Source organism: Gopherus evgoodei, chromosome 3, assembly GCF_007399415.2.
Source record: "Gopherus evgoodei ecotype Sinaloan lineage chromosome 3, rGopEvg1_v1.p, whole genome shotgun sequence".
Taxonomy (NCBI): Eukaryota; Metazoa; Chordata; order Testudines; family Testudinidae; genus Gopherus; species Gopherus evgoodei.
In genome coordinates this window covers 206,629,430-206,655,174 of record NC_044324.1, presented here as the reverse complement: position 1 = coordinate 206,655,174, position 25,745 = coordinate 206,629,430, and the positions used below count along the sequence as shown (strand labels likewise).

The 25,745-nt window shown below is 42.4% G+C and overlaps 1 protein-coding gene across 4 annotated transcripts; it reads left to right on the top strand.

The window, feature by feature from the left end:
• Positions 1 to 1,131: 1,131 nt before the first annotated feature.
• On the top strand, positions 1,132 to 21,541 carry ETAA1 (ETAA1 activator of ATR kinase). 4 transcript variants are annotated; one of them, XM_030557881.1, is made up of 6 exons: positions 1,132 to 1,527; positions 4,751 to 4,885; positions 5,184 to 5,260; positions 14,599 to 14,717; positions 15,059 to 17,247; positions 19,663 to 21,540. In XM_030557881.1, exons 1-6 carry the CDS (start codon positions 1,332 to 1,334, stop codon positions 19,776 to 19,778), a joined length of 2,832 nt encoding a protein of 943 aa, XP_030413741.1. In that variant the 5' UTR covers positions 1,132 to 1,331; the 3' UTR covers positions 19,779 to 21,540. The 4 variants fall into 4 exon arrangements, with proteins under 4 accessions (XP_030413741.1, XP_030413739.1, XP_030413742.1 ...); XM_030557879.1 differs by lacking the exon at positions 1,132 to 1,527 and adding an exon at positions 1,535 to 1,825; XM_030557882.1 differs by lacking the exons at positions 1,132 to 1,527; positions 4,751 to 4,885; positions 5,184 to 5,260 and adding an exon at positions 7,157 to 7,597 and having other exon boundaries at positions 19,663 to 21,541.
• The last annotated feature ends 4,204 nt before the right edge of the window (positions 21,542 to 25,745 follow it).

Genomic DNA, 25,745 nt, shown 5'->3' with positions numbered 1-25,745 from the left:
TCACTGCTGCAGCACCAGGCCCCCCACTAACCCCCCAAGCTGCCCTGGTTCCCATATCCCCCTGAAGCACGAGGCCCAGGGTGGTTGCCCTGGTCCATCCTATGGACGGGACAGTTCTGCCTGGACCCTGCATCCCCCGAAGGGCAGGGCTCCCCAAAGCACGGGGCCCAGGCCAGTTGCCCCAGTCCATCCTATGGTCGGGACAGTTCTGCTTGGACCCATTCTGGGCACCACTACAAATTATACAAACCTGGCACCCATGGGGCTGGGAATACCATACGGCTGCGTGCAGCAGTTCACCAGAGATGCTTTCTAGTTTGTTTTAATAAAGTTTCATTCACTAGTTTGTTATTTAATGAACCCCAAGATCGTTAAAGGAGGGGTATGTAATGAGGGGGCAGTGGGATGGATCTGTAGTGAGGGAAAGGGTCTGTCATGATGGGAGCAGGGTGTAATAAGGGGGCAGTGGGAGGGGTCTGTAGTGGAAGGGTGTGTAGTGACGGGAGTGGTGTAATGAGGGGGCAATGGGAGGGATGTGTAGTGAGGGGGCAATGGGAGGGATATTAAGGGAGGAGTCTGTAGTGAGGGGGGCAGTGGGAGGGGTCTGTAGTGAACTAGTAGTGGGGGTGGTGTAGTGAGGGGAGTGGTGTAATGAGGGGGCAGTGGGAGGGATGTGTAGTGAGGGGGCAATGGGAGGGATATGAAGAGAGGAGTCTGTAGTGAGGGGGGGAGTGGGAGGGGTCTGTAGTGAACTAGTAGTGGGGGGGTGTAGTGAGGGGAGTGGTGTAATGAGGGGGCAGTGGGAGGGATGTGTAGTGAGGGGGCAATGGGAGGGATATGAAGAGAGGAGTCTGTAGTGAGGGGGGCAGTGGGAGGGGTCTGTAGTGAACTAGTAGTGGGGGGGTGTAGTGAGGGGAGTGGTGTAATGAGGGGGCAATGGGAGGGCTATTAAGGGAGGAGTCTGTAGTGAGGGGGCAGTGGGAGGGGTCTGTAGTGAACTAGTAGTGGGGGGGTGTAGTGAGGGGAGTGGTGTAATGAGGGGGCAATGGGAGGGATAGTAAGGGAGGAATCTGTAGTGAGGGGGCAGTGGGAGGGGTGTAATGGGGGTCAGTATTATGCAGAGGGAGCCGCCTCCATTGACCGCTACTTCGCTTGCTGTTATAGTTCCCTGCCGCGTCCGCACTTTTCTGCGCTCGAGACCAATCACGGCCCCAGCTGAGCTGATTTCGACCAATCCGGGCCGGGGCGCGCTCGAGGCGCTGGGGAAGATGGCGGCGGCGGCGTGAGCGGCCGGTTCGGGGCCGCCATGCTGAGGCGGCAGGCCGTGCGCCATGGCTAGCAGACGGCGGAAGGGTGGTGACAAGCTCCGCCTCAGGTCCCCGGCCCCGGAGACGCGGGGCGGCGGAAGGTGCAGCAGGCGGAGGTCGGCGGCTGCCGGGGAAAGCGGCGCTGGGGGCCCGGAAGATGGAGGGGTGCAGGCGGCGGCGGTGGCCGCTGCCGATCCCAGTAGCAAGAACAAGGCGGAGGGTGAGGCCCGAGGAGCCCGGCCGGCCGCCCCGAATGGGGGTGACTGCTTCCCGCCCCAGGGTGCGGGGATACGGCGCAGCACTCTGCAGAGACGGGCTCCCCCAGTTTGAGATACCCCAGAACCCTGTGGGAGCGGATCCCCAGGAGCGGCGCCCCAACCATATTCCCACAAGCGATAACCACTCCCTAAAGCCTCCTGGGGCACACGGAGAGACCCCCCCCTCCCATCCTCCACACACCTTGACTTGTCAGCTGTGCAAAGGCTTGCCCTACCGAGAGCAGGCCCCTAATGTGCTAGGTGCTGTATGTTTAATGCAAGTCAGTAACTGCTAAGCTTGGTGTTTTCACGCTGCAACGGCTGGGGTGTGTGTATAAGGCATCAGACAGGTTGGCTGGCCCGAGAAGAGGGGGTGTCTCTTCTTTTTTTCAAATTACATCAGTTTGGTTCAACTTATAAGATTCTGTTTGGTCTGATGCTCTGAAAGAGCTTATTGACTGATGGGGAAACTGGCCCAGTTAGCCTTGTTATTTCCCAGACAGCTGCAATTCACTGAAGCACAAGGATTTGTTGTAAACAAAAAAGTTAAAAACTCGTGTTGGTGTTTGCAGCATTTTTGTTTTGAGGATTAGATTGTCTTAGAAATTTACAGGCTAGACCTAAACTTGTAATTTGCAGCGCTGCCTAAACTGGGGGTATGTCTACATCTACAATTTTGCAGCGCTGGTTGTTACAGCTGTATTAGTACAGCTGTATAGGGCCAGTGCTGCAGAGTGGTCACACTTACAGCAACCAGCGCTGCAAGTGGTGTTAGATGTGGCCACACTGCAGCGCTGTTGGGCGGCTTCAAGGGGGGTTAGGGGAACGCGAGAGCAAACCACGGGGAAGCAGGTCTCCTTCCCCGCGGTTTGCTCCAGTGTTCCCCGAACACCCCCCCCCCAAGCAGGTCTCCTTCCCCGCGGTTTGTTCTCGCGTTCCCCGAACCCCCGTGCAAGCAGGTCTCCTTCCCAGCGGTTTGCTCCGGTGTTCCCCGAACCCCCCTGCAAGCAGGTCTCCTTCCCAGCGGTTTGCTCCGGTGTTTTTTGAACCCCTGTGCAAGCAGATCTCCTTCCCCGCGGTGTGCTGTCGCGTTCCCCGAACCCCCTTGCAAACCGCGGGGAAGGAGATCTGCTTGCACGGGGGTTAGGGGAACGCGAGAGCAAACCACGGGGAAGGAGACCTGCTTCCCCGCGGTTTGCTCTCGCGTTCCCCGAACCCCCCTGCAAACCGCGGGGAAGGACACCTGCTTGATTACCAGAGATGCTTCCTCTGGTATGCTGGGATACCTGTTTATTCCACGGAGGTCAAGAAAAACGCTGGTGAGTGTTTACACCTGATGACCAGCGCTGGATCACCAGCGCTGGATCCTCTACACCCAAGTTTCAACGGGTGTATGGCCAGCGCTGCAAACAGGGAGTTGCAGCGCTGGTGATGCCCTGCAGATGTGTACACCTCCTAAGTTGCAGCGCTATAACTCCCTCACCAGCACTGCAACTTTGTGGTGTAGACAAGGCCTGGGTAACTGAAGTTCAGTCGCAAAAGGTTTCATCTGTCTTCTGAATCTTTCTCTCAGCTGCAGGAAAAAATGAACTCTATTATAATTCATATATGAATACATAAGCAGCATCTCCCTGTTGTCTTGGAGCAGATCATGCCATCAGTTTTTAAGCAGAACATTCCCATCTGTACAAATAGGGAATCCAGTATTAAAAACTTCTGTGTGTGATCTAACTGCTGGTGACTTATTTTCATCAGTGCATTGTGTCATGCAGCTATAGAATTTTCTGCTGAAGTTCCATTTATTTTTTTTCCTCTCTTTTCTAAGTCAAGATACTTTCCCCTTTTCAATTTCAGTGTTGTTTAATAATACTAAGCGAGAAAACATTTAAATAACTTTGGTCGTGGTCCTGTAATGTATTCTATGCTCACACAGAACCCCATTACCTTTAATAGAACTTCATACAATTGCAGAACTCATATGGAATAATTTGTAGGATTGGGACCTAATGTTTTTTAAAGGGAGGCCTGTTTGTGCCTCCACACCTCTCCCAATCCCACTCCTTGTGCACATTCAGTTCCTTCCAGTTTTGTCAACACTGACCCAGATCAACCAGAAAGGAATGTTTCCTGCAGGGAAAGGCAATCCTTTCTCTGTGCTAATACCTTTTGGATTTGAAACTTGAATGAATGATTAAGGATTTCTTCATTTTTAAGAGGTGACAAATGTTTGAATTCTAACTACATCTTTTCCAAAATCAAATATATTTATTTAAATTTAGTAGTGCTGTCTCTTAAAATTTCTTTATCTGTAGGCTGCATCCACACTGCCAAGTTCATTTAAAAAAGGCAGATGCAACAAATTGCACTTCATGAACTCTGTTCTGCTTATTTCATTGGAGTCATAGCTAATCATGGCAAGCTGTCTTTACACACGTATGACCTGTTTTTATCCATTATATGTGAAAATGCATAGTGATTCGGGATTATAAGAGCTGCCTTATAGGACAAGACAAAGGGCACTCTAGAATTACCTTAATGTTACAACTATAGGGTCAGATTTTGGGGTTTGGTTGAACTGTACAGAGCGTCAGGGGGCAGTGGGGTGGAGAACATTTTCCCAGTCCTGGGACTGCTGTGCACAGCCAGTCTCCAGGGGTAAATTAGAACTTGGACTGACTGCTGATGGATTTGAGGGGGTAAAATTGTAGCCAGAGATCAGTACAGTGTATGGTCACAAAACTCCTATCCCAGTGGAGGGAAAGAAAAAGAGGGAGGAGCATCTGTCCTACTAAAAAATCTCGTATCACTTTGGTTAAGATGACTTTTATGATCAGATTCCACTGGTGGTGCAATGCACTATTTTGACCAATTGTTTGATAGTTTTCATTCTTACTGCTAGGTGCTGAATATCTTGCATTCTGTATCCTGCAGTACATTTTGAAAATGGATATACTGTTCTATCTGCAGTAATGCAGCTGACAAGTCATAGTCTGAACTTAATATGTAATCATGAAAAATTTAGTTTACATCTAAATTGAAAAATTGTTAAGGAATAATTGTATATAATTTCTTTCATCTTGCAGGTTATAAAAGTTGATCCATGGGGTCTGTTTTGATATTAAATTCAATGATATTTTTACTAGTGCTAATTTCTTATATGGGAAATCTTACTTTCTGTTCACACAGAATCATGTTTATATAAGACTCCAAAGAGATTAAATAGCAGATCAAGGTTACCTACCTTCAGTTCTCCTGCCAATGATACTGATATACAGCAAGAAATATTTTGGGATCCTCATTCGCCAACTACACACAAACTAGGTAACTACTACCAAAGAGTTCTTATTTCTAGTGTGCTTTTTAGAAAGTAAATGGCCATTTGAAATGTATAGTTGGAGTACACTGTAGATGTCTGAACTTTTTTTTTTCTTCACTACAGAAGCTCTCTTTATCAGTAAAATCCATTTTTAATGCCATTTCTTAGTATGGCTGGCTGGCTTTTTATTGACATTATAGTAAATACTGTGATACAGCTCTTAATACAGTTTTGAATTTAGCAGTTGTATGTGAAATGGGTTTGTCGTGTTTGACAGTTTATACAAAGGTTTTTCTTTTATAGGTAATGAAAAAAAGAAACAGGCTACCAGTAGATGTACAGTTGACATTTCAGATATTGTTAATCGTATTGCTCCACAGGTAATTATAATTTCCTATAGCAACACTTTGTACTTTATGCAAAAATCAAAGGTTAAAAATGGCGCTCTAATTGTCTATGTCTACAAACCAGGGGAAGAGCAGTTGGATAGTCTCCATAATCTCTTTTGCATAGTAAAAGATTGAGATTCTTAGTTTTTCTAATATTTGCATTAGCATATTTGTCATGTTGAATTTAAAATCACAAGCATAACATTTGACTATTTTGATTCTTTGTGTCAGATCTTTGAATTCATACTTTGATTTTTGGGTTTAAAAAATTACCCATGTAAAAATTACCCTCTCTGCTCAGAGAGGCTGGGGCCGGCCCATTGGCACTTTAACAACAGCTTGTTGGAAGGATGTGGGCTTCATGGCGTCCTTCTGGGAGTTCCGGGTGTCCTGGCGAGGGCAGAGGCGCGCCCTTCCTTCGGCGCAGCAGTGGTGGGACGTGGGGAAGGTGCACACCTGGCTCTTCTGCCGTGACTACACCTGGGGCGCCAGCCAACGGAGGGATGCAGTGATTGAGCAGTTGGAACGGGAGGTATTAGAGCTGGAGAGGTGTCTCGCCACCAGCCCTGAGGATCCATCCCTCTGCAGGGCATGCTGGGAGAAGTGGGAGGAGCTCTGAGCCCTCGAGGACCATTGGGCCCAAGGTGCCTTTGTCTGATCCCACATCCACCTCCTTCGGGAGATGGATCGCGGCTCCCGCTTTTACGCCCTGGAGAAAAGGAAGGGGGCCAAGAAGCATGTCCCCTGCCTTCTGGCAGAGGACAGCACCTCCCTCACGGGGACGCATCAGTTGGAAGCGACAGAGGAGGAGAAGTACCTTGGGGTATTGGTTGATAGCAGGATGACTGAGCCACCAATGTGATACGGCTGTTAAAAAAGCAAATGCGATTTTAGGATGCATCAGGCGAGGTATTTCCAGCAAGGATAAGGAGGTGTTAGTACCGTTATATAAGGCGCTGGTGAGACCCCATCTGGAATATTGTGTGCAGTTCTGGTGTCCCATGTTCAAGAAGGATGAATTCAAACTGGAACAGGTCCAGAGACGGGCTACTAGGATGATCTGAGGAATGGAAAACCTGCCTTGTGAAAGGAGACTCAAAGAGCTTGGCTTGTTTAGCCTGGCCAAAAGAAGGCTGCGGGGGGATATGCTTGCTCTATATAAATATATCGGGGGTTAACGTTAGGGAGGGAGAAGAATTATTTAAGTTTAGTACTAATGTAGGCACGAGGACGAATGGGTACAAACTGGATATTAGGAGGTTTAGACTTGAAATTAGACGAAGGTTTCTAACCATTAGGGGAGTGAAGTTCTGGAACAGCCTTCCGAGGGAAGTAGTAGGGGCAAAAGACTTATCAAGCTTAGTCTTAAAGCCAGATAAGTATATGGAGGGGATGTTATGATAGGATAGTTTAATTTGGGCAATTGATCTTGGATTATCACCAGATAAGTCTGCTCAATGGTCTGCGGGGAGATGTTGGATGGGACGGGAACTGAGTTACTGCAGAGAATTCCTTTTTGGGTGCTGGCTGGTGAGTCTTGCCCACATGCTCAGGGTTTAGCTGATCGCCATATTTGGGGTCGGGAAGGAATTTTCCTCCAGGGCGGATTGGCAGGGGCCCTGGAGGTTTTTCGGCTTCCCCTGCAGCGTGGGGCATGGGTCGCTTGCTGGTGGATTCTCTGCAGCTTGAGGTCTTCAAACCAATTTTGAGGATTTCAATAACTCAGTCCTCGGTTAGGGGTTGTTATAAAAGTGGACGGGTAGGGTTCTGTGGCCTGCCTTGTGCAGGAGGTCAGACTAGATGACCATATTGGTCCCTTCTGACCTATGAGTCTATGAGTCTATCTGGTGGAGATGTGCGGGAGGGCCAGGGCCTTCTACGCAGACTTTTTCTTCTCAGATCCGACCGATCCTGATGCAGAGCGCTCTGGGACGGACTCCCGACGGTCAGCGTGGGTAACTGAGAATGGCTAGAGCTGCCTCTCACTCTGGCTGAGTTCTCGGAAGCCCTCCCCCGCAAACTTCGGAATTGGCATCCCATCTCCTCAGCATGGACTGCAAAGTCATAGTGAAGGCCGTCTTGCTGCAGCTGGGGTCCTTGCTGGCAGACGTGGTCCACCCCAACCAGACCTACACTGTCCTGGGCCATACCATCTTTGATGATCTGTATTTGGTCCAGGATCTCTTGGGGCTTGGGTGTAGGGATGGTCTGTCGTTTGCCCTTCTGTCCCTGGATCAGGAGAAGGCGTTCGATAGGGTGGACCTCAGGTATCTCCTGGGCACTCTACGAGCGTTCGGCTTCAGACTCCAGTTTGTGGGCTTTCTCCAGGTGCTGTATGTCTCCACAGTGTGTCTAGTCAGGCTCAGCTGGACCCTGACCCAGCCGATCAGCCTCGGGTGGGGAGTACGGCAGGGGTGCCCCCTCTCAGGCCAGCTGTATGCTCTGGTGATCGAGCCCTTCCTCTGTCTCCTCCACTGGAGTCCGATGGGGTTGGTGCTGTGAGAGCCGGAGCTACAGCTGGTCCTGCTGGCGTATGCCGATGATGTTCTCCTCGTGGTTCAGGACCCAGGCGACTTGGTGCGGGTGGAGGCTTGCCAGGTCATCTACTCAGCAGCCTTCTGCGCCTGGGTCAAGACCTCTGGCCTGGTGGTTGGGGACGGGTGCCAGGTGAGCTCCCTCCCACTTGCACTTCAGGCCATCCGATGGAGCACGGGTCCGCTGCTCTGTCTTGATGTTTACCTTTCTGTCACACATCTGTCTCCAGCGGAGAACTGGCAGGGTTTAGAGGGCAGGTGGTAGAGCGGCTCTGGAGATGGATAGGACCACTCTGGTGCCTCTCCCTCCAAGGGAGGCCACTGGTGCTCAATCAGCTAGTCCTGTCCATGCTCTGGCACCGGCTCAACGCCCTGGTCCTGGCCCTGGGCTTCCTGGGCAACCTCCGAACGTTGATTCTGGAGTTCTTCTGACCAGGATTGGGTCCCTGCAGGGGTTCTCCAGGCCCTGCCCTCTCTCCTCCAGGGGCAGGGGAAGTGCCTGCGCACTCAGGTCCACGTCTTCTGCCTCCAGGCCCTGCCGAGGCTCCTTTACGGTGCAGGTAGTCCAGCGTGGAGTGTACTGGCACATGCCTTCCTGCACAGCTTCCAAGGGGTCCGATACGACTGGCAGCTCCTTTATCTCCATCGAAGAGGTCTTCCGCAAGCCCTGTCCGAGCTGCTGGTCTTCTATCAGGACCACCTCTGGACCTGGAAACTGCTCTTGGTGACCAGGTCTGTGGCGGCCACCAAGGGGGCAGATCTCCTCCCGGAACCCCTCTACACAACCCCCCCTACTCTGTGTGCAGGTGGTGGAGTCTCCCTCAGTGCACCAGAGATTAGTCCTGGTGGAAGTCACCAGAGTCAGAGACATCCTGGACTACGGTCAGGGAGACTGGCTGGGTCCCCTGACGATTGCTCAGTGCATGGAGTTCTCCAGGCCTTGTATTCCCCGGCGCGTACTTCAGGAGGTGAGGGCTGCTTTACTGCCCACTGCTCGGGTTTTCCTAGACCAGGTCCTACGAGAAGGCATGCCCCGCCCACCCTGCAGCCCGGGCCCTCCGGACCTTTTCATCGGGACCCTGCCCTGTGGACCTTCCCGGACATCCTGCCCTTTACCGTGAGCCAGCTGCACAAGTTGCAGCCTGTTTGGTTCTGAACCGTGCCAAGAAAACATCTGTACATGCTCGTGCTCCGCACCCTTTATGTCCTCGCCCTCGTATCCCACCCCGACACAAAGTGGCAGGACCTCCTGCCACCTCTGGAGAGTGAGGATCCCTGGTGGGCCAGCCTATATTCCACCCTGGTCCCGAGGCCCACCAGGGACATCAGCTGGCCACTCCTTCACGGAGCCATGAACACGGGTGCGTACTTGGCACAGTTCACTCCCGTCCCAGACGCTTGTTCCTTTTGCAGCATGAGGGAGACCCTGGCACATGCATATCTGGAGTGTGCCAGGTTGCAGTCCCTATTCTGGCTCCTCTTGGATATATTATTACATTTTTGGTTGCCCTTTTCCCCTCACCCGTTCATCTACCCACCCCCTATCCGTGGCCCCACAAAGTCACAGGACCTCCTTGTCAACCTCCTAGCCCTGGCCAAAATGGCCATCTACAAAACCAGGGAGAGGAGGTTGGCCAACAGGGTTTCCTGCGACTGTGGGGCCTATTTCCAGTCCTCAGTCCGTTCACACATCCGGGCAGAGTTTCTCTGGGCGGCATCCGCTGTCTCCCTCGACACCTTTGAGGAGCAGTGGGTGCTGTCTGAGATTCTCTGCTCCGTGTCTCTGTCAGGTTCCCTTCGTTTAGCCCTGTGAACTCACTCTTGTTCCTGTCACCTCCTTAGTTATCCCCTGCAATTATTTGGCATCCTGGACCTGTGGATCCTCCCCTTAGGCTTAGGTCCTTTAGCAGTGTGCAGGCTTATGCCTGTCCACTTCGTGGATCCCAACAAGACCAGCCTCAATTTTTAGAAGGTGTTAGCTTCAAAATGGGTGATAGTGATCCATTTCTTCTGAAAAATGCAGTGGCATGTTCTATTTCAACAACTTTTAATTTCAAATGTATAATTTTAGGCATATCATATTTAATAGGTGGTTCCTCTCTTCATTTACCATTCCAACACAATGCAAGTAACCATAGGTTTCAGGTTTTTGTACCCTCCTTTTTGTTAAATCATAGTGTTCTCTGCTTATGGTTAATTCTAGCTTTCCAAACACACATCCATGCCATAGCTGTAAAATAACCTAGTTCTTCAAATGATTAAATGTGTTCCTGGCTTTAGAGACTGTTCCTGCTCCCAGATTGAGTTCTGAAATTACTTGGAAGAGTTACTTTTGCCTTCCTTTTTATAACCAGTTTCCTTCTTATTTCTCTTGTGTAACTTGCTTTTATTCCTTCCCTCCTTTTACAAAGTTCTCAGTTTGTTTCCTTACCTGCCACCTCTCCATTTTTTTTTCTCTCATTCTGACTCATAGATTCATAGACTCTAGGACTCGAAGGGACCTCGAGAGGTCATCGAGTCCAGTCCCCTGCCCTCATGGCAGGACCAAATACTGTCTAGACCATCCCTGATAGACATTTATCTAACCTACTCTTACATATCTCCAGAGATGGAGATTTCACAACCTCCCTAGGCAATTTATTCCAGTGTTTAACTACCATAACAGTTAGGAACTTTTTCCTAATGTCCAACCTAAATCTCCCTTGCTGCAATTTAAGCCCATTGCTTCTTGTTCTATTATTAGAGGCTAAGGAGAACAAGTTTTCTCCCTCCTCCTGATGACACCCTTTTAGATACCTGAAAACTGCTATCATGTCCCCTCTCAGTCTTCTCTTTTTCAAACTAAATAAACCCAATTCTTTCAACCTTCCTTCATAGGTCATATTCTCAAGACCTTTAATCATTCTTGTTGCCCTTCTCTGGACCCTCTCCAATTTCTCCACATTTTTCTTGAAATGCGGTGCCCAGAACTGGACACAATACTCCAGTTGAGGCCTAACCAGTGCAGAGTAGAGTGGAAGAATGACTTCTCGTGTCTTGCTCACAACACACCTGTTAATGCATCCCAGAATCACGTTTGCTTTTTTTGCAACAGTATCACACTGTTGACTCATATTTAGCTTGTGGTCCACTATGACCCCTAGATCGCTTTCTGCCATACTCCTTCCTAGACAGTCTCTTCCCGTTCTGTATGTGTGAAACTGATTGTTCCTTCCTAAGTGGAGCACTTTGCATTTGTCTTTATTGAACTTCATCTGGTTTACCTCAGACCATTTCTCCAATTTGTCCAGATCATTTTGAATTTTGACTCTGTCCTCTAAAACAGTTGCAATCCCTCCCAGTTTGGTATCGTCTGCAAACTTAATAAGCGTACTTTCTATGCCAACGTCTAAGTCGTTGATGAAGATATTGAACAGAGCCGGTCCTAAAACAGACCCCTGCGGAACCCCACTTGTTATACCTTTCCAGCAGGATTGGGAACCATTAATAACTACTCTCTGAGTATGGTTATCCAGACAGTTATGCACTCATCTTATAGTAGCCCCATCTAAATTGTATTTGCCTAGTTTATCGATACGGATATCATGCAAGACCGTATCAAATGCCTTACTAAAGTCTAGGTATACCACATCCACCGCTTCTCCCTTATCCACAAGACTCGTTATCCTAGCAAAGAAAGCTATCAGATTGGTTTGATACAATTTGTTCTTTACAAATCCATGCTGGCTATTCCCTATCACCTTACCACCTTCCAAATGTTTGCAGATGATTTCTTTAATTACTTGCTCCATTATCTTCCCTGGCACAGAAGTTAAACTAACTGGTCTGTAGTTTCCTGGGTTGTTTTTATTTCTCTTTTTATAGATGGGCACTATATTTGCCCTTTTCCAGTCTTCTGGAATCTCTCCCGTCTCCCATGACTTTCCAAAGATAATAGCTAGAGGCTCAGATACCTTCTCTATTAGCTCCTTGAGTATTCTAGGATGCTTTTCATCAGGCCCTGGTGACTTGGCAGGCATCTAGCTTTTCTAAGTGATTTTTAACTTTTTTTCTTTTTTTATTTTATCTTCTAAACCTACCCCCTTCCCATAAGTTTCACTATATTAGACATTCCTTCAGACTTCTCAGTGAAGACCAGAACAAAGAAGTCATTAAGCATCTCTGCCATTTCCAAGTTTCCTGTTACTGTTTCTCCCTCCTCACTGAGCAGTGGGCCTACCCTGTCCTTGGACTTCTCTTGCTTCTAATGTATTGATAAAAAGTCTTCTTGTTTCCCTTTATTCCCATAGCTAGTTTGAGCTCATTTTGTGCCTTTGCCTTTCTAATCTTGCCCGTGACGCTTGTTTTCTAAGATGTCAATACGGTTCTCCTTTAGACTACTTTGCCTGTTGAAGCCAATTATGGTGCTCAGAGGCCTGCCTTTGGGATAATTTTTCAGACTCTCTATGCAGCTCAGTTTATTACAATAATATTTCTGCAATTAAAATTAAAAAGTTGGATCAGCAATAAAATCATACAACTTGCATTTCTCTGCTGGCCACAGACTCTCATAAAAGGTACCATCAAGTCAGAATTTCCTGTGAATGCAAAGTTACAAGAAGTACAGTACAGTAAACGATAAATACTATTATTCATATCTTAAACAAGTCTGAAACTAGAATTTTGAGTATCTCATAATTAGTGGTTATAAGATAGCCAGCACGTTGCACTCTCAGGATTAAATCCTCAGCTGGTGTAAATTCACATAGCTCTATTAAGACACTTTATACCAGGTGAGTATGTGACTGCTTACATTTAATCTTGTAAATTGGCTAGAGGGAGTAGCTCACCTAATAGAGAAAAGACAGTGGCAAGCAGGAGCTTGCAGACTTTGAGATTAAAAAAAGAATATCAAAATTGAAGTCAGTTTAAATTTGTATGTCAGATTTGTTTTAATTTTTGCCATTTCCCTTTGAACATTTTTATAAATTGTATCCTTTTGTATATTCCCAACATTTTTCTAAAGGTACATAATGTTACTTTATTTGTGTAAATCAGATTAAATGAAAGGATGGTCCAGTTTCTGAATACCTTCTGGCTTTGATTTCTTAAAGTTACATTTCTAAAAAGCAATATTCATAGATAAGTTGTTTAATACTCTGCTAAACATGAATGGGCTTTCAAGAATACTTCGTTTTTATACTTTGTTTATATCTAATGTACAGAATTTTAGTCCAGTTTACTGATGTAAACTGACTATAAATAGTAACAGTTGAGCAACTGTTAATCTTGTCAACTTTTTATATTGCTGTTTCAACTGGAAATCCAAAATCCTGGAAATATAGTAACTGTTAACAATTTAAAATACTTTATTCATTTTGTGTTGCCATTCCAGTCTTATTCCTTTTTATTTTTTGTTGAAAGAAGCAATCTAACCATGGAAAAAAGACCATTAATCTTATTTTACTCTTAAAATATGAATTATCTTGAAATTTCAACTAGCAAAGTGCAGGAACCATACAAGATTAAGATGAGGAAAGACTGTGCAATAGCATTGATATAATTACATTGCTTGGTTATTCTAGTAGATAAAGTTAGTAATGTCTATGTTTGTAATCCTAGTCAGTTTTCAGGTTGATGCCAGTGCACCTGTGTAATTGTCATCCAGAGCCTGGAATTTGACAAAATAAACAAGATGCTATTCTAACAGCAGGGCCATCTTTTACTGAAGCATAAGACCCGTAAGAAAATCTGTCTTTTCCTGACACAATCATGTAATCTTCAGCAGGCAAAAACATGCCTACTTATTTGACACCATTTAAAATGGTTTCTGTATTTCAAAGCTATAGCATAATATTTGAAAAAAAAATCTTCCAGTCTGGGGTTTCAAAGTCATTATTAAAGAAACAATTAACTGTGCCTCCCCTTTTTTGTGGTGTAAGTTATTGCTCTCTCTTGCACTATTTATGGCCCTGTCTTGGACTACGGCTTCTTATTCACACTTTTTGACAGTGTTTGGATTACCATTTGCTGCTACCATCACTTTTTTCCTAAAATAAAAGCTCTTTTCCATTACTGGTCAGTAAAACTCAAGTCACTTCCTCTTGCTTATATAGAGTAATTCTGCATCTTCATTCTTTTTTGTTGTTGTTTATAAGTATCCATGAATCATATTCAGAGATCTGTATACCTAAGAACTCCTGAGAGAGTTCAGATGCAGATCTGAACTTTAGAGCTCAGGACCAATTTTATTTTAAGTTCTAAATTCTATTTATTACTACCTATTTATCTGAAATATCTTGGTATGACGACAGTGGTGTAATGGAAGAATTCAAAACTTGCTCCTGTTCAAGAGACATCCTCAATATGATTTTCTTAATTTCTGTAATTTGTCTGCACTGTTTTAGTAGGTAAACAAAGAGCACATCTTAGATAGCTGTATTAGTAGACTAAAATAAAGTTTGCTAACTCAACATTGCAGAATATTATATTCTAATCTTTCGCTTTGGTACTTTGCCTGTTAATACAATAATATCCTAAACCAGGTCCACATACAAAGTTGCAGCACTTTAATTAAAGTTGTGGTTTTTAAATTGGTGTAGTTAATTTAATTCAACTTTGTGTGTGAAATCTTACGTTGGCTTAAACCTGGTTTATATTGATTTAGCTTGTGCCTTTTAGTTCATAGCCAGGTTTGTATCCATTTTATCTGTTTTAAAACGGATTTAAGTTAAACCAGGGCAACTTGTGTGTGTAGGGAAATCTTTAATTTAAATCAAATTGCTAAGTAGTGCCAATTTAATCTTACTTATTCAGGATGAAAAACCAGGCGGTTCTGAGGGATCTCTTCTAGGGATGTGGATTGGTGAGGATGCTATTCCCTGTACACCTGGAGTAGTAAAAGTGCGAACTAGGACAAAATTAAATGGTACACGGTAAGTTCTAATTCACTTTAGCTTATATATCAAAGAAGTTATGCTTTCATGTAAAGGAAGCAGCATTTCATTGAATCCATGAATTTATGGGATTATAATGAATACAATCTGTACATTAGCAGGGTCAATACATGGTAATATTCTTTCGTTAATCTTTTTAAATGGGATGATCATTGGTCACAGGAAAGGGATATATCTTGACAGTTACATTAATTATACTTATTTAGAGATTTTTAATCATATCTTATGTAGATACATTTGTTTAACTAGAGAGTAAACTGGTTTCACTTTGCAAAGTATTCTTTGGTATTTTTTACTTTTTTTTCTATTTTTCCATTTAGAGATCATAAAATAAAAAATACTGAAGAGGAACTGATGAAGTTGGCTAAGCAATTTGATAGAAACCAGGTAGAGCTAGATACAGTCAAGGAGCAAGATGATCAATGCAATGGTTTTGTTCAGACTAGTGCAGAGGCAGAGACTTTAAATAATTATAAAGATGATGCACAGATGAAAAATCTGCAGTCATTCCTTGATGAAGATTCTGAAACACCTACTGTTCTGTCCTTGAAGCCAGTTCAAGAGAGCACTGGCATCCCTGCTATAGAATGTCAAACTAGCAGCCAGAAGTCTTTAGACCTTGAGGCCGAAGTGGCTCTTAATGCCCTTTTTGATTGCTCTACCCAGAAATGTAGTGGACAGTTGAGCCAAGGCCTATCAGCTATTTCCCTAAACAATAGTTTCCATGAAAGCCCCAAAAGCCCCTTGGTGGAGGAGAAGCACACTTTTAAGGAAAGTACAGTAACCAAGCAGCACATTGCTGAAGAGAGATGCCAGAAGCAAGGTTCAACATGTGCATCAGAAAGTGTGAACCAGATTGCAGCTCCAGAAACTAAGAATATTCCTTTGCTGCCAAAACTAAGTTTAACATCTTCGAAGATAGAATCATTGATTTCTAGTAAGCCTGCTGAACTAGCTCATGATGACTTTGATGATTGGGATATTGATTTATTGGCAGATGATTCCTTTGTAATGCAGATTAGTACTCCTGAAAAAGCTTTATCAGCTCCTAAAAAGCCAAACACACACGCTTTCAGTGGCATTAGTAAAACTAAGGAAAGAACAAATACTTCTAATTCTGTAATTGGTGTAAGTTTTTCATCCAAATCCAACGGTATTCAATATGCACCTCTGAAACAAAATAATAAAACAATACAAGATGCTGCAAAATCTCTTTCTTTCCAGAAACCAAATAACGAGATGGAAAATTCAAAGGTACAGGCTGGTTTTCTACGTATGGAGCATGATGTTAAACCTTATACAGTAAATTCCACTTGGAAAAGTGCCCAAAACAAAGTTTCTGATCATACTTCTCTTATTTCAGTAGAATCTGACCTTAAGAATGGAATGGAATGCATTCAGCCTAAATGTGGTCCTACTAGTTTTCCGGTAAAAGGATACTCTTCCATCTTGATACACTCTAATCCTCATAGAACACAGACTGGAAAACATGGAAATAACAAACACAATATTTTCCCTCAGTCATCTATTTCTGCTAACACTAAGCCTAATGATCTAGTGAAGGTGGTGACCTGTATTGGTGTGGCTAACCTAAAACAAGCTGAAATGCCTCAGAAATGTTCTGTGTCATTTGATGATTGGAATGATCCTAAGTTTCCTGATGAAGTTTTAGATATGTTTTGTGAATCTGATAGTCTTTGGGACACAAACTGCGAAGATGATGATTTGTTGTATCAGGTGTGTGATGATGTAGAAAAACAAACTCAGAACCAAGACATTAAACATGGAAACAAAAGAGCAATAATTATAAAAGAAGCCAGTATTACTTCCAAATCTGATGCCGATAACAGCTTCACAGCATCTAAAAAAGGACTGCCTAAACACCCATTGGCACAAAAAATCAGTGCCAACCAGGACACCAGCTCAGTGAGTACTCCTTGTACAAACTCCTCAAAGGTTACAGACAAATTAACTACATTTGGAAATGTAGTGAACTGTACAAATTCTGCAAATCCTATAGCTGTGATGGCAAATGTTCCTATACAACACAGGTATACCCATTCCCAAAACTATAATAAAGCTGCTTCTGCAAATACTACAAACAGTTTTCCAGGCAAATGGTATCGGTCTAATTCTGTGCCTGCAGGTAGTCTCAGTTCTGAAATTGGCCCAATTAACATAACAAATGGGTGTACTAATACTTTTAATGGAGGATGCAACCAAGACCTTTCACACAACACAGGAAATATACAAAATAACAGTTGTATGAATAAAATGTCAGTTGTGCCTTCAAAGTTTACATTTAAAAAGATTAGCAATTCCCAGGTTGCTGTTCATGTGGATCCTAAAAGTATAAGTATAGGACGCACTTCTGGAATCAAAGTTACTCAGCAGGGTTTGGAAGAAAGCAAGAATCAACTGAACATCCCTTTGCATGGGAAGATTAAAATTAATCAAAAGCCACCTTTTAAGAGGCACCTTTCAGAATCTCTGGCAGAGTCAACAACAGGTATGTTTCTTTTTTAATACTAATCTGGGGTGCGGGAGGGGGATAAGGTGTTAAATCACATCAAAGCAAACTTTATGGTATTGAAATGTTGTTTATAAACTTAAGTATTTGGTCTTCTCAAACTAGGCATGATGAGACAATTTTAAAATAAACATTTTTACTTTCTCTCTCTTTCAAAAATGAAAATCTGTTTTGGAAACCTTCCTTCAACTTACTATTTGCCAAAATACTTGATCCTACCTATAAGTCCAGTTTATCTTGATGACACTTCTGGACACACTATATTTCAGCATTGCCAGAATGTCTCATCATTTCTTGGTCACTGTTCTCTGACGCTTACGTTTGATTTTAAATGTGAACTGCAAATTAAAATGCTACTTACTTGAACTGAGACTTTTTAAAAGAGACTGTTGATTTGGGATAGCTGTTTTGGGGTGCCAAAGATTGGTTACTTTAAAGGGGCCTGATTTTCAGGGCATGAATGTAAATGTCTCAAGTTAGACACCTGAAAATTGGCACCCCAGTCATTTGTCACTTGGGAAAACCTTGGCCTGCATCAGTATCTGCTGTGTGGCCAAACTTGCCAGCCAAGTGGGGTATTCATCATGTAATCGAAAAACTTACACTTTCCTTTCTGTTCCCAAGTCTGTCAGTTGGTTTCTACTGGTTGCTGCTGGGGGAACGGACTAGCTGTGTGGCTCTTGTATCATTGGCCCTCTCCCCAAGCCTCTTTTAGCTTACCCAGCCTTTTCCAAAGCTTCTTGCTGTAAGCACTAACCAGTTACTAGGGAAACATGCTTGGGCATGGAACCAGCCAACAGTCAGTTCAGGATTTTAGTTCACTGCATGGCTTTGTGAAGTTTCTTTTCAATATTAAATCTTGGTGAAGCTGAAAAACTGATGTTTTGTTTGTAGTTCACCTTTAAAACATACCACGTCAGTGCCGAAGTTCAGAAATCACAGCTACAAAAATACCTGATACTCTCACATTGTAACATACACCATCTGCATTTGGAGGTAGCTGTACTTTGCCAAACAACTGACTTGTTCAAGTAGTGTTATGGATTATTTTGTTTTGTGTCCGATATTCCAGCCCTTTTTCTTCCTTTTTTCATACCTGTGACAGTGGGTAAGTGGGAAGTAGCAGTCTTGGAAACTATTACAAAACAAACAGAAAAAAAACACACCACCCAAAAACTATTAGAATATGTCCTGTTCTATAGAAGAAAATTAATGGAAACCTCAGCTCCTTGATGTCATTGGTTGACAGTGCCTGTCTCCAAAACAGTGACCAGTGAATGTTTCAATTACATTAGCACTTAGCAACAAGGAAATCTTGTCTCCTTTCACCATGGAATTGGTATGAATTACTATATTTGCTTGCTTGCAACACTTCTGATTTACCCTTTTGGAGCATTAACCTCAAGGAATAAATAGCTTTTCTTGATAGTAATGTTTGGACTTTTTGACAGAATACATTGGTCATTAAATATAGGAAATTGGGCAAGAATATCTTGTACTCTGTGGCATTGCTCTCAGTTCTTTTTGGGTGGTAGTTCTGTATTTTAACCTAAATTTCCCATCCTCACTGAAAGGACAACCATCCCTCTCGTTGGTGCTGAGACCTTAACCACAGATATGTATAGAGTTTGGCAAGTCATCTCTCTCAAAACTTGTATTTATATTTTTACTCACACTTGTAGTTACCTTAACTGACTTTATGCCCTCTGTCTTATTTCTCTAATGTGAAAGGCCACATATTCCAAGCTATGTTAATAGGCAATTAGATGATGCTGTGCATCATAGGTGAAATCCTGGTCATACTGACTTTAGTGGGAATTTTTTGTTTGATTTCAATGGGGCCAGGATTTTAGTGCATGCTAATTTACTGCTCTATAGGAAAACACATAAAATGTTATGCTTAGCTATCATGTCCCCATCTCCTGTTTTTCTGTTGGGTTTGACCTTATTTCTACCCCTCTGGTCCTATCTGTTTGACGCCTGTACTATACCTGACCCCGGTGTCTGTACAATCTGATACCAGGATCTCTACCTAACCCACTTGGATTTAGAGCCCCTTTCACTCCAGTATTCTTAACTTTCTTACCCCATTGTAGTCTCTATATTGATTTCTGATGTTGTAAAGTTCACTTGAAGGGCAGCAATAAAATTTCTTTTAAGCAAGTGTCTGCTTCCCAGTACATTGGGTAGTAAGTAGCCTTCAGCAGCAATACAATATCTTGCCACTTCCTGCCTTGAGGATCAACTATGTTTTGTAGGCCATTTTTTAACTTGGGTTCCTCATTTGTCAGTCCAGTGTGTTGCTACTGTTTATTTTCAGACACTGAAGACAGACAACTAAAAATACATACTGAACAAGTTTGAAGGCCCCTAATGCATATTTTATACTTGCAGCATTTGTGATAGAACAGAAAAACAGAAAATGTTCTCAAGAAGAAATTGAAAGGAAAAAACAAGAAGCTCTTGCTCGAAGAAAATCCAGAATGCAGGCATGTCTCAGAGATACTTGAATTTGGTCTGGATTTTTTGCCATTTAATTTGTTGGGTAGGAAAATGATTGTAATAAAGACTGAACCATTTTTAAAATTCTGTCTGTGATGCCTCATCTTGATCTTTTTTACTTCTGTATGTGAAATTGATGCTGGACTATGTTAAATTAATTAAATTATAAAAACAGTTTACAGTTGTAAACAACAGTTTCCTCCAAGTGTCTTAATAGCCACTACAATGAGTTCAATATCGTGTACACACTGGTACTGTCACATGTTGCAATTGTGTGGTTTAAAATTCATGTGAATAGTATTTAAAGTGTTCAAGAAAGGTATACAGCAGAAAGTTCATTCACATGTTTCTATTGTTTTTCTTTGTTTCTCACTTATCAGCAAGATTTTTGTTTTAAATCCATGAAGTGAGTAGGCTGAAACACTAGTGTGTGCATTTATTATATCTCTGTGGTTCTCAAATTGTTTTAATAAACTTGAAACTAACTCATGGAGATGAGAGCCTAAAAATTCAGCTTCCAGAAGATGAAGTTAGTGCTCACTGATTAGAACAAGTCCACCCATCAAAAAATTAGTGGAAATACATACAATCTGGAGAGTCCATTGTCAGTCTGCTTCTTTTAAGTGACGGACTAGCATATATGTGGTAAAGAAAGAACCTAGCATAGCAGATAGCTAATCTGTAAGATAAAGACATACTGAAAAAGACACTTCTCTGTTTCTTCCATTAAGAGTTGTAGGTATTGTTTTCCTGGCTACCATTTTGAAGGGGTTCCTGGTTATGCCACCCATCTTCCAAAAACAAGTATTCTGGGGTTAATTAAAATGCAGCTAATGCTACTTTACTGAACCATTATCAAACTGTGTAGGAAAAATAGAATCTACTAGGCCAGATCCTCAAATGGTGTAAATCAGAATAGCTACATTGACTGACTGCAATGGAATTACACAGATTTTTTTGAGTTAATGATCTGGCCTGTTGTCTCTTGTATGGGTATGGCTTCATTTGGTTAAATGTGATTAGAATTAAATACACAATGTGGAAGATTGTACTACAACTACTTTAATCAGTTCAGTGTTCAAATGCCTGAAACTTCACAACTATGTTTTCAAATTGAAATAGATTTTGGTGTAACCCTTGGCCAGTAAAGCACTTAAACATGATGGATTCAATGCTATACTCTTCCTTACTTGACCTGATGAACTGGAGTTTTGAATTTTGAAGCTCTGTTTTAACAGTGATACATGGAGAATGAGTTCAAATTGTAAAATGTGTGTGGTTAAGCTGGTAGGCATTTCACAACAGAAAACTGCTTTCAGTTTAAATGTTTTGATATCACTTATGACATTATGAAAAAGTATTTGATTATCTGGTTTTGTAAATAAATACATTGCTGAGTGTAGCCAAAGGCTCACAAAGTCTTCATCTCCTGTAGACTGTGCTTTTGGTTTGTAAAACTTACAAATGTAAATATTGTATATTTGTAAACCATTATTAAACTTGCAATTTTTACATCTAAGTATTCTATCTTGTTCTGTGATTGGAAAATTGTCACGCTAAAAGTAAATTTTAGTGAAGAATATTCCAAAGCATGAAAAAAGGAAGGCTGGTCTTATGGTTAAAACACTGGATTGGGATTTAAGAAACCTGAGTTTAATACCTGATTTTTTTTGTCATGAATTTCATTGTCACTTTAGGCAAGTCACTTTAATCTTTTAGTTATTCATGTTTCATGTCCAAATGTTTGTGTATCCGTTACAAACTTTTAATTAAAATATTCTTGAACATACTGTTTTTTAGTATTCCCTGTGAGACTGGGAGCATTGCTGACACATCACTGTCATTTTGAATTGCTATGCTGTTTAAAAAGATTGTCCTTGCTTTGCAATGGTTTGTGATCCAGACATTGCCCCCTTCCTCCCACCCAACTGCTTATAAGTTACCAGGAAGCAGAGAATTTGCAAACTCCACAGGGAGAAGGAAAAAAAAAAAAAGGAGCAGCTGTAAGCATGCGTTTGTGGGTCACAACTGAGAACACCAAATTCAGGACAAACTGCTGAGAAATAGGGAAGCTATACCCCAAAACTGGAGGTTATTCTCCCATTAGATATACCAAACCTGCAACAAAAGTAAACTTCTGTTTCACCACACTGGCTAACAAGTCATAAAAGCAGTTTCCTTAGATACTTCAGTCCTTGTATCACCACCAAAACCACTGGATGTAAAGATGAGTGGTTCTTTACAACCAGCCTCATCAAATAAAAGGTTCTTCTGATCCCAAAGGACTAGCCATACATCCAGGTCAGTATATAACTCAGATCTTACCCAAAAATCACACTGTTGCCCATCCTTTAGTATCTAAAATTTAGAGGTTTATTCATTATAAGAAAGAGGTGAGTTAAAATTGGTTAAAGGAATCAAATACGATAAATGCAGCGTTCTTGGTTCAGGCTTGTAGCAATGATGGAATAAACTGCTGGCTTGATAAGTCTTTGGATGCTTCCAAATCATTGGAAGGGCATCAGTCCCTCGGTAGAATGTTCCCATTAGCGTAAGTACATAGTCCAGATATTTGAGCAGGAAGGAGGCAAAATGGCATTGTTTCCAGGGCCTCTTATAGCTTCTGCCATGTGGAGGGAAATCCATTATTTCAAGCAAAGCCCTCAGTATAACTAGTGGAAAATTACAGGTAAAAGATGGAGTTTGGAATCACAGAAGCAAGTCACATGTCCATGCATAATTTTGCTTAGTTACAGCAGGAAATCATTACCTATGCCCCAGACTGTGCATTTGCAGGACAGTCCATTCAGTGTCGATGGGTGTCTCTCATAGTCCATTGTCAGTTAAGTGTTTCTCGAGGAGCCACTTAATTTGAATAGTCCCTCCAAGATGTTCAGGCTAAATACCTTGTGGGTGTTACCTCAGGAGCCAAGATTTGAAATCCAAGTATAGAGCCAATACTCAAACTTCAAATACAAAAATGATACCTGTCTACAAATAATCATATTCAGCAAATCATAACCTTTCCATAGACATCTTTCTTATATGCCACATTTTCTACAAGATTTGTTGCAAATATATCAGTGGTTGCAACAATGATCTATAGGGTCATATTTTAATCAGATAATGTCACAGCAGCATAAAAATACTGTAATACAGGCCTGCATTGTCTGTGCAACTCAGCTCCAGGGCGTGTCATTGGGTGAGGGTAAAGCTATCATGACACAATCTCAGAGCAATTGTGCACCAGACCAGACCCCAGTGTAAGGCTAGCCAGAGAATTGCTGTAACTTGTTCAAGCTACCTACAGCCTCAGGGGTTGATACATTAGTTGGGACAAAGGGAAAGAGCCCTGGCTGTGCTTCTGGCCATAGGATAGGAGTGTTTCCTAGAAGCCACAGTGCAGTATTAAATCTAGCCTGTTAACTTCTGAGCTGCATCAACTCTTGGTTGCATACCTCTGTGTGTCAGTTTCTATCCTGCAAGCTTTTATTTAATAATGTTTGCAATAGACAATTCTTGATTAGTAAAGTAGCTACATCATTTAAATTAATTAATACACATGTACAGAAATTTGGTATTTCAATAGCTCATATTTAACTCTGCAGCCACAATTACCCCAAGGCAAAAAAGACCTATACAAAAAGTAACAATTTAAAATACATTTTAAATTAAATTATGACTCTCATGTTTCATTATAAATCAATTTATGACTTTGCTTAAGCCCTCATCTTCGTTTCATTCTGAGCACAGTAATTTTTGACAGGAATAGAGTACTCAGCTTAAGTTTAATGTAAATATGCAGATAGATGTATATAGCATTCTCATGCAGCGTATTTTTTTATTCCGTAGACTAACTCATCTTGCTGAGTCTGTTGTCTTCACTGCTGTATCCTTTGGATTTTGTTTTTGTCCCTAAAGCAGCTTTTTTTAAGACAGAGGTCCATGAGCAGTTGAATTCAGTTGGTATTGTTCTACCTCTTTTACACCATGTCCTAATTCCTGCTAGTGAAGGATCTTAATCGTGTTTAACTTAACACATTTGAGTAGTTCACTAATATTGTTTTTCATTGTACTGATAGGGGCCAGATTTTCAAAGTGCTTGCCACCCAACAGCTCTCAAATCTAGCCTGTAACATATAATTAATCTTGGGGCTGCAGTCCAGGAATGGCAGATTAATTTTATAGCATGTGCACTATTTATTACATCTTGAGCTTTATACTCAAGGAATAATGTTAGATGAATTCTTTGATTATATCTTTTAAGTCTAAAAAGAGCTGTGATTTGTCTGGAAAGAATAGCTGGGAGCAACAGATAGTGACCTAAATAGTAAAATTCCAAAGATAAAATGGAAGAAAATGAACACAAATGCCTCATTGTTTGAGAGCTGAATTGTCTGTAACACTCCAGTGATCCCAGTGTTTGTGGAAGAGGCCAATGCAGATATAATCTGTGCAGCTATAGATGATAGCCTGAGTAAGTGTCCATCAAAGATGGAGCTAGGAATGCATTGGCAATTGTGCTGTAAAACATCTTAACTAATATTTGTTCAAAGCTCTGGTTACTATGCATACTGGTATTTTTGCCAGAATAGTCAGAGAAACCCTGCCTCAGAAAACATTTAACAATGTCTTATGTACTGTTTTTGTGGAACTAAGCATACATTTCTTTGACTACTGTCTGCACGCAATCTCAGTATGGTAGCTGGCAAAACATTAAGGGCCTTTTTTACAGCAACTTATGGAGTGACTGCTTACTCGGTGTGAGTGAAGAATCAGACCCCTACATTTAATTATTTTCAATTGTTTTGTTCTTTGCCTCTGATTTCTATTGGTGATACTGCCATGGGGCTTTTCAGGTTAGCCTCCATAAAGGAAAATCGTGATTCAAATGTTAACTCTGGAAAATTTTGATCCATTAAGACCTGAAAAATTAAATTTAGGATTATATTCAATCTTATATGGAGTTTTAGGCTATCCCGATGTATGGAAGGTGGATGAATACAAATGAAACTTTAGACTCCAGTTCAGTATAGCACTTAAAACACATGTTTTGCTGAGTGGGATTACTCCCATGTTTAAATTGAGCATGGTCACCTCTACCTCGATATAACGCTGTCCTTGGGAGCCAAAAAAATCTTATCGTATTATAGGTGAAACTGCATTATATTGAACTTGATTTCATCTGTCAAAGCACGCAGTCCTCCCCTCCCCCACCCCGAGCGCTGCTTTACCGTGTTATATCCGAATTTGTGTTTTATTGGGTGACATTATAACAGGGTAGAGGTGTACTTAAATGCTTTGCTGAACCAAGACCTTAGGGCTTGATTTTTTTCCCCAAGTGTTTAGGTGCCTAAAGATGCCAAGTGGGATTTTCCAAAATGCCTAGGCACCTAACTCCCTGTGAAATCAATGTGAGTTAGACATCTAGGCGCTTCTGAAAATCTTCCTCTGCATCTTTAGACACCTAAATACCTTTAACAATCTGGTCCTTAATGACAAAACTAGGCATGCTGCAAGAAAGAAATTATGTACACATAGATTGGTGTAGCAGTTTAACTGACAATGTTTTCATGCCTCATCTATTAATGGACTTGTGCTTAAGTGTAACAAAGTCCAGAAAAGTTGGGGGGGGGGGGTTAAATCGGCTTTATTTCTTTAGAAGTGTCAGGAATGTCAATTCCTGTCTTCCTTGGTGTTGCTGCAGGATTTCTTGAATGTCTATTCTAAGGGTATGTCTACTCTGGAGCTGGTGAGGTAATTTCCAGATTGGGTAGGTCAATGAGAGCTCTCACACTAAAAATAAAAGTGCATCCATGGTGATGTGAGCAGCAGGTCAGGCTAACCGCTGTGAGTACATACCTAGGGTTTCAGATGGGATTATACTGGGGATGGGCTAGCCACTGTGGCTACACTTCTATTTTTAGCACACTAGCTTGATCAGATGAAAATAAGATGAAAATTATGCCTCCAGC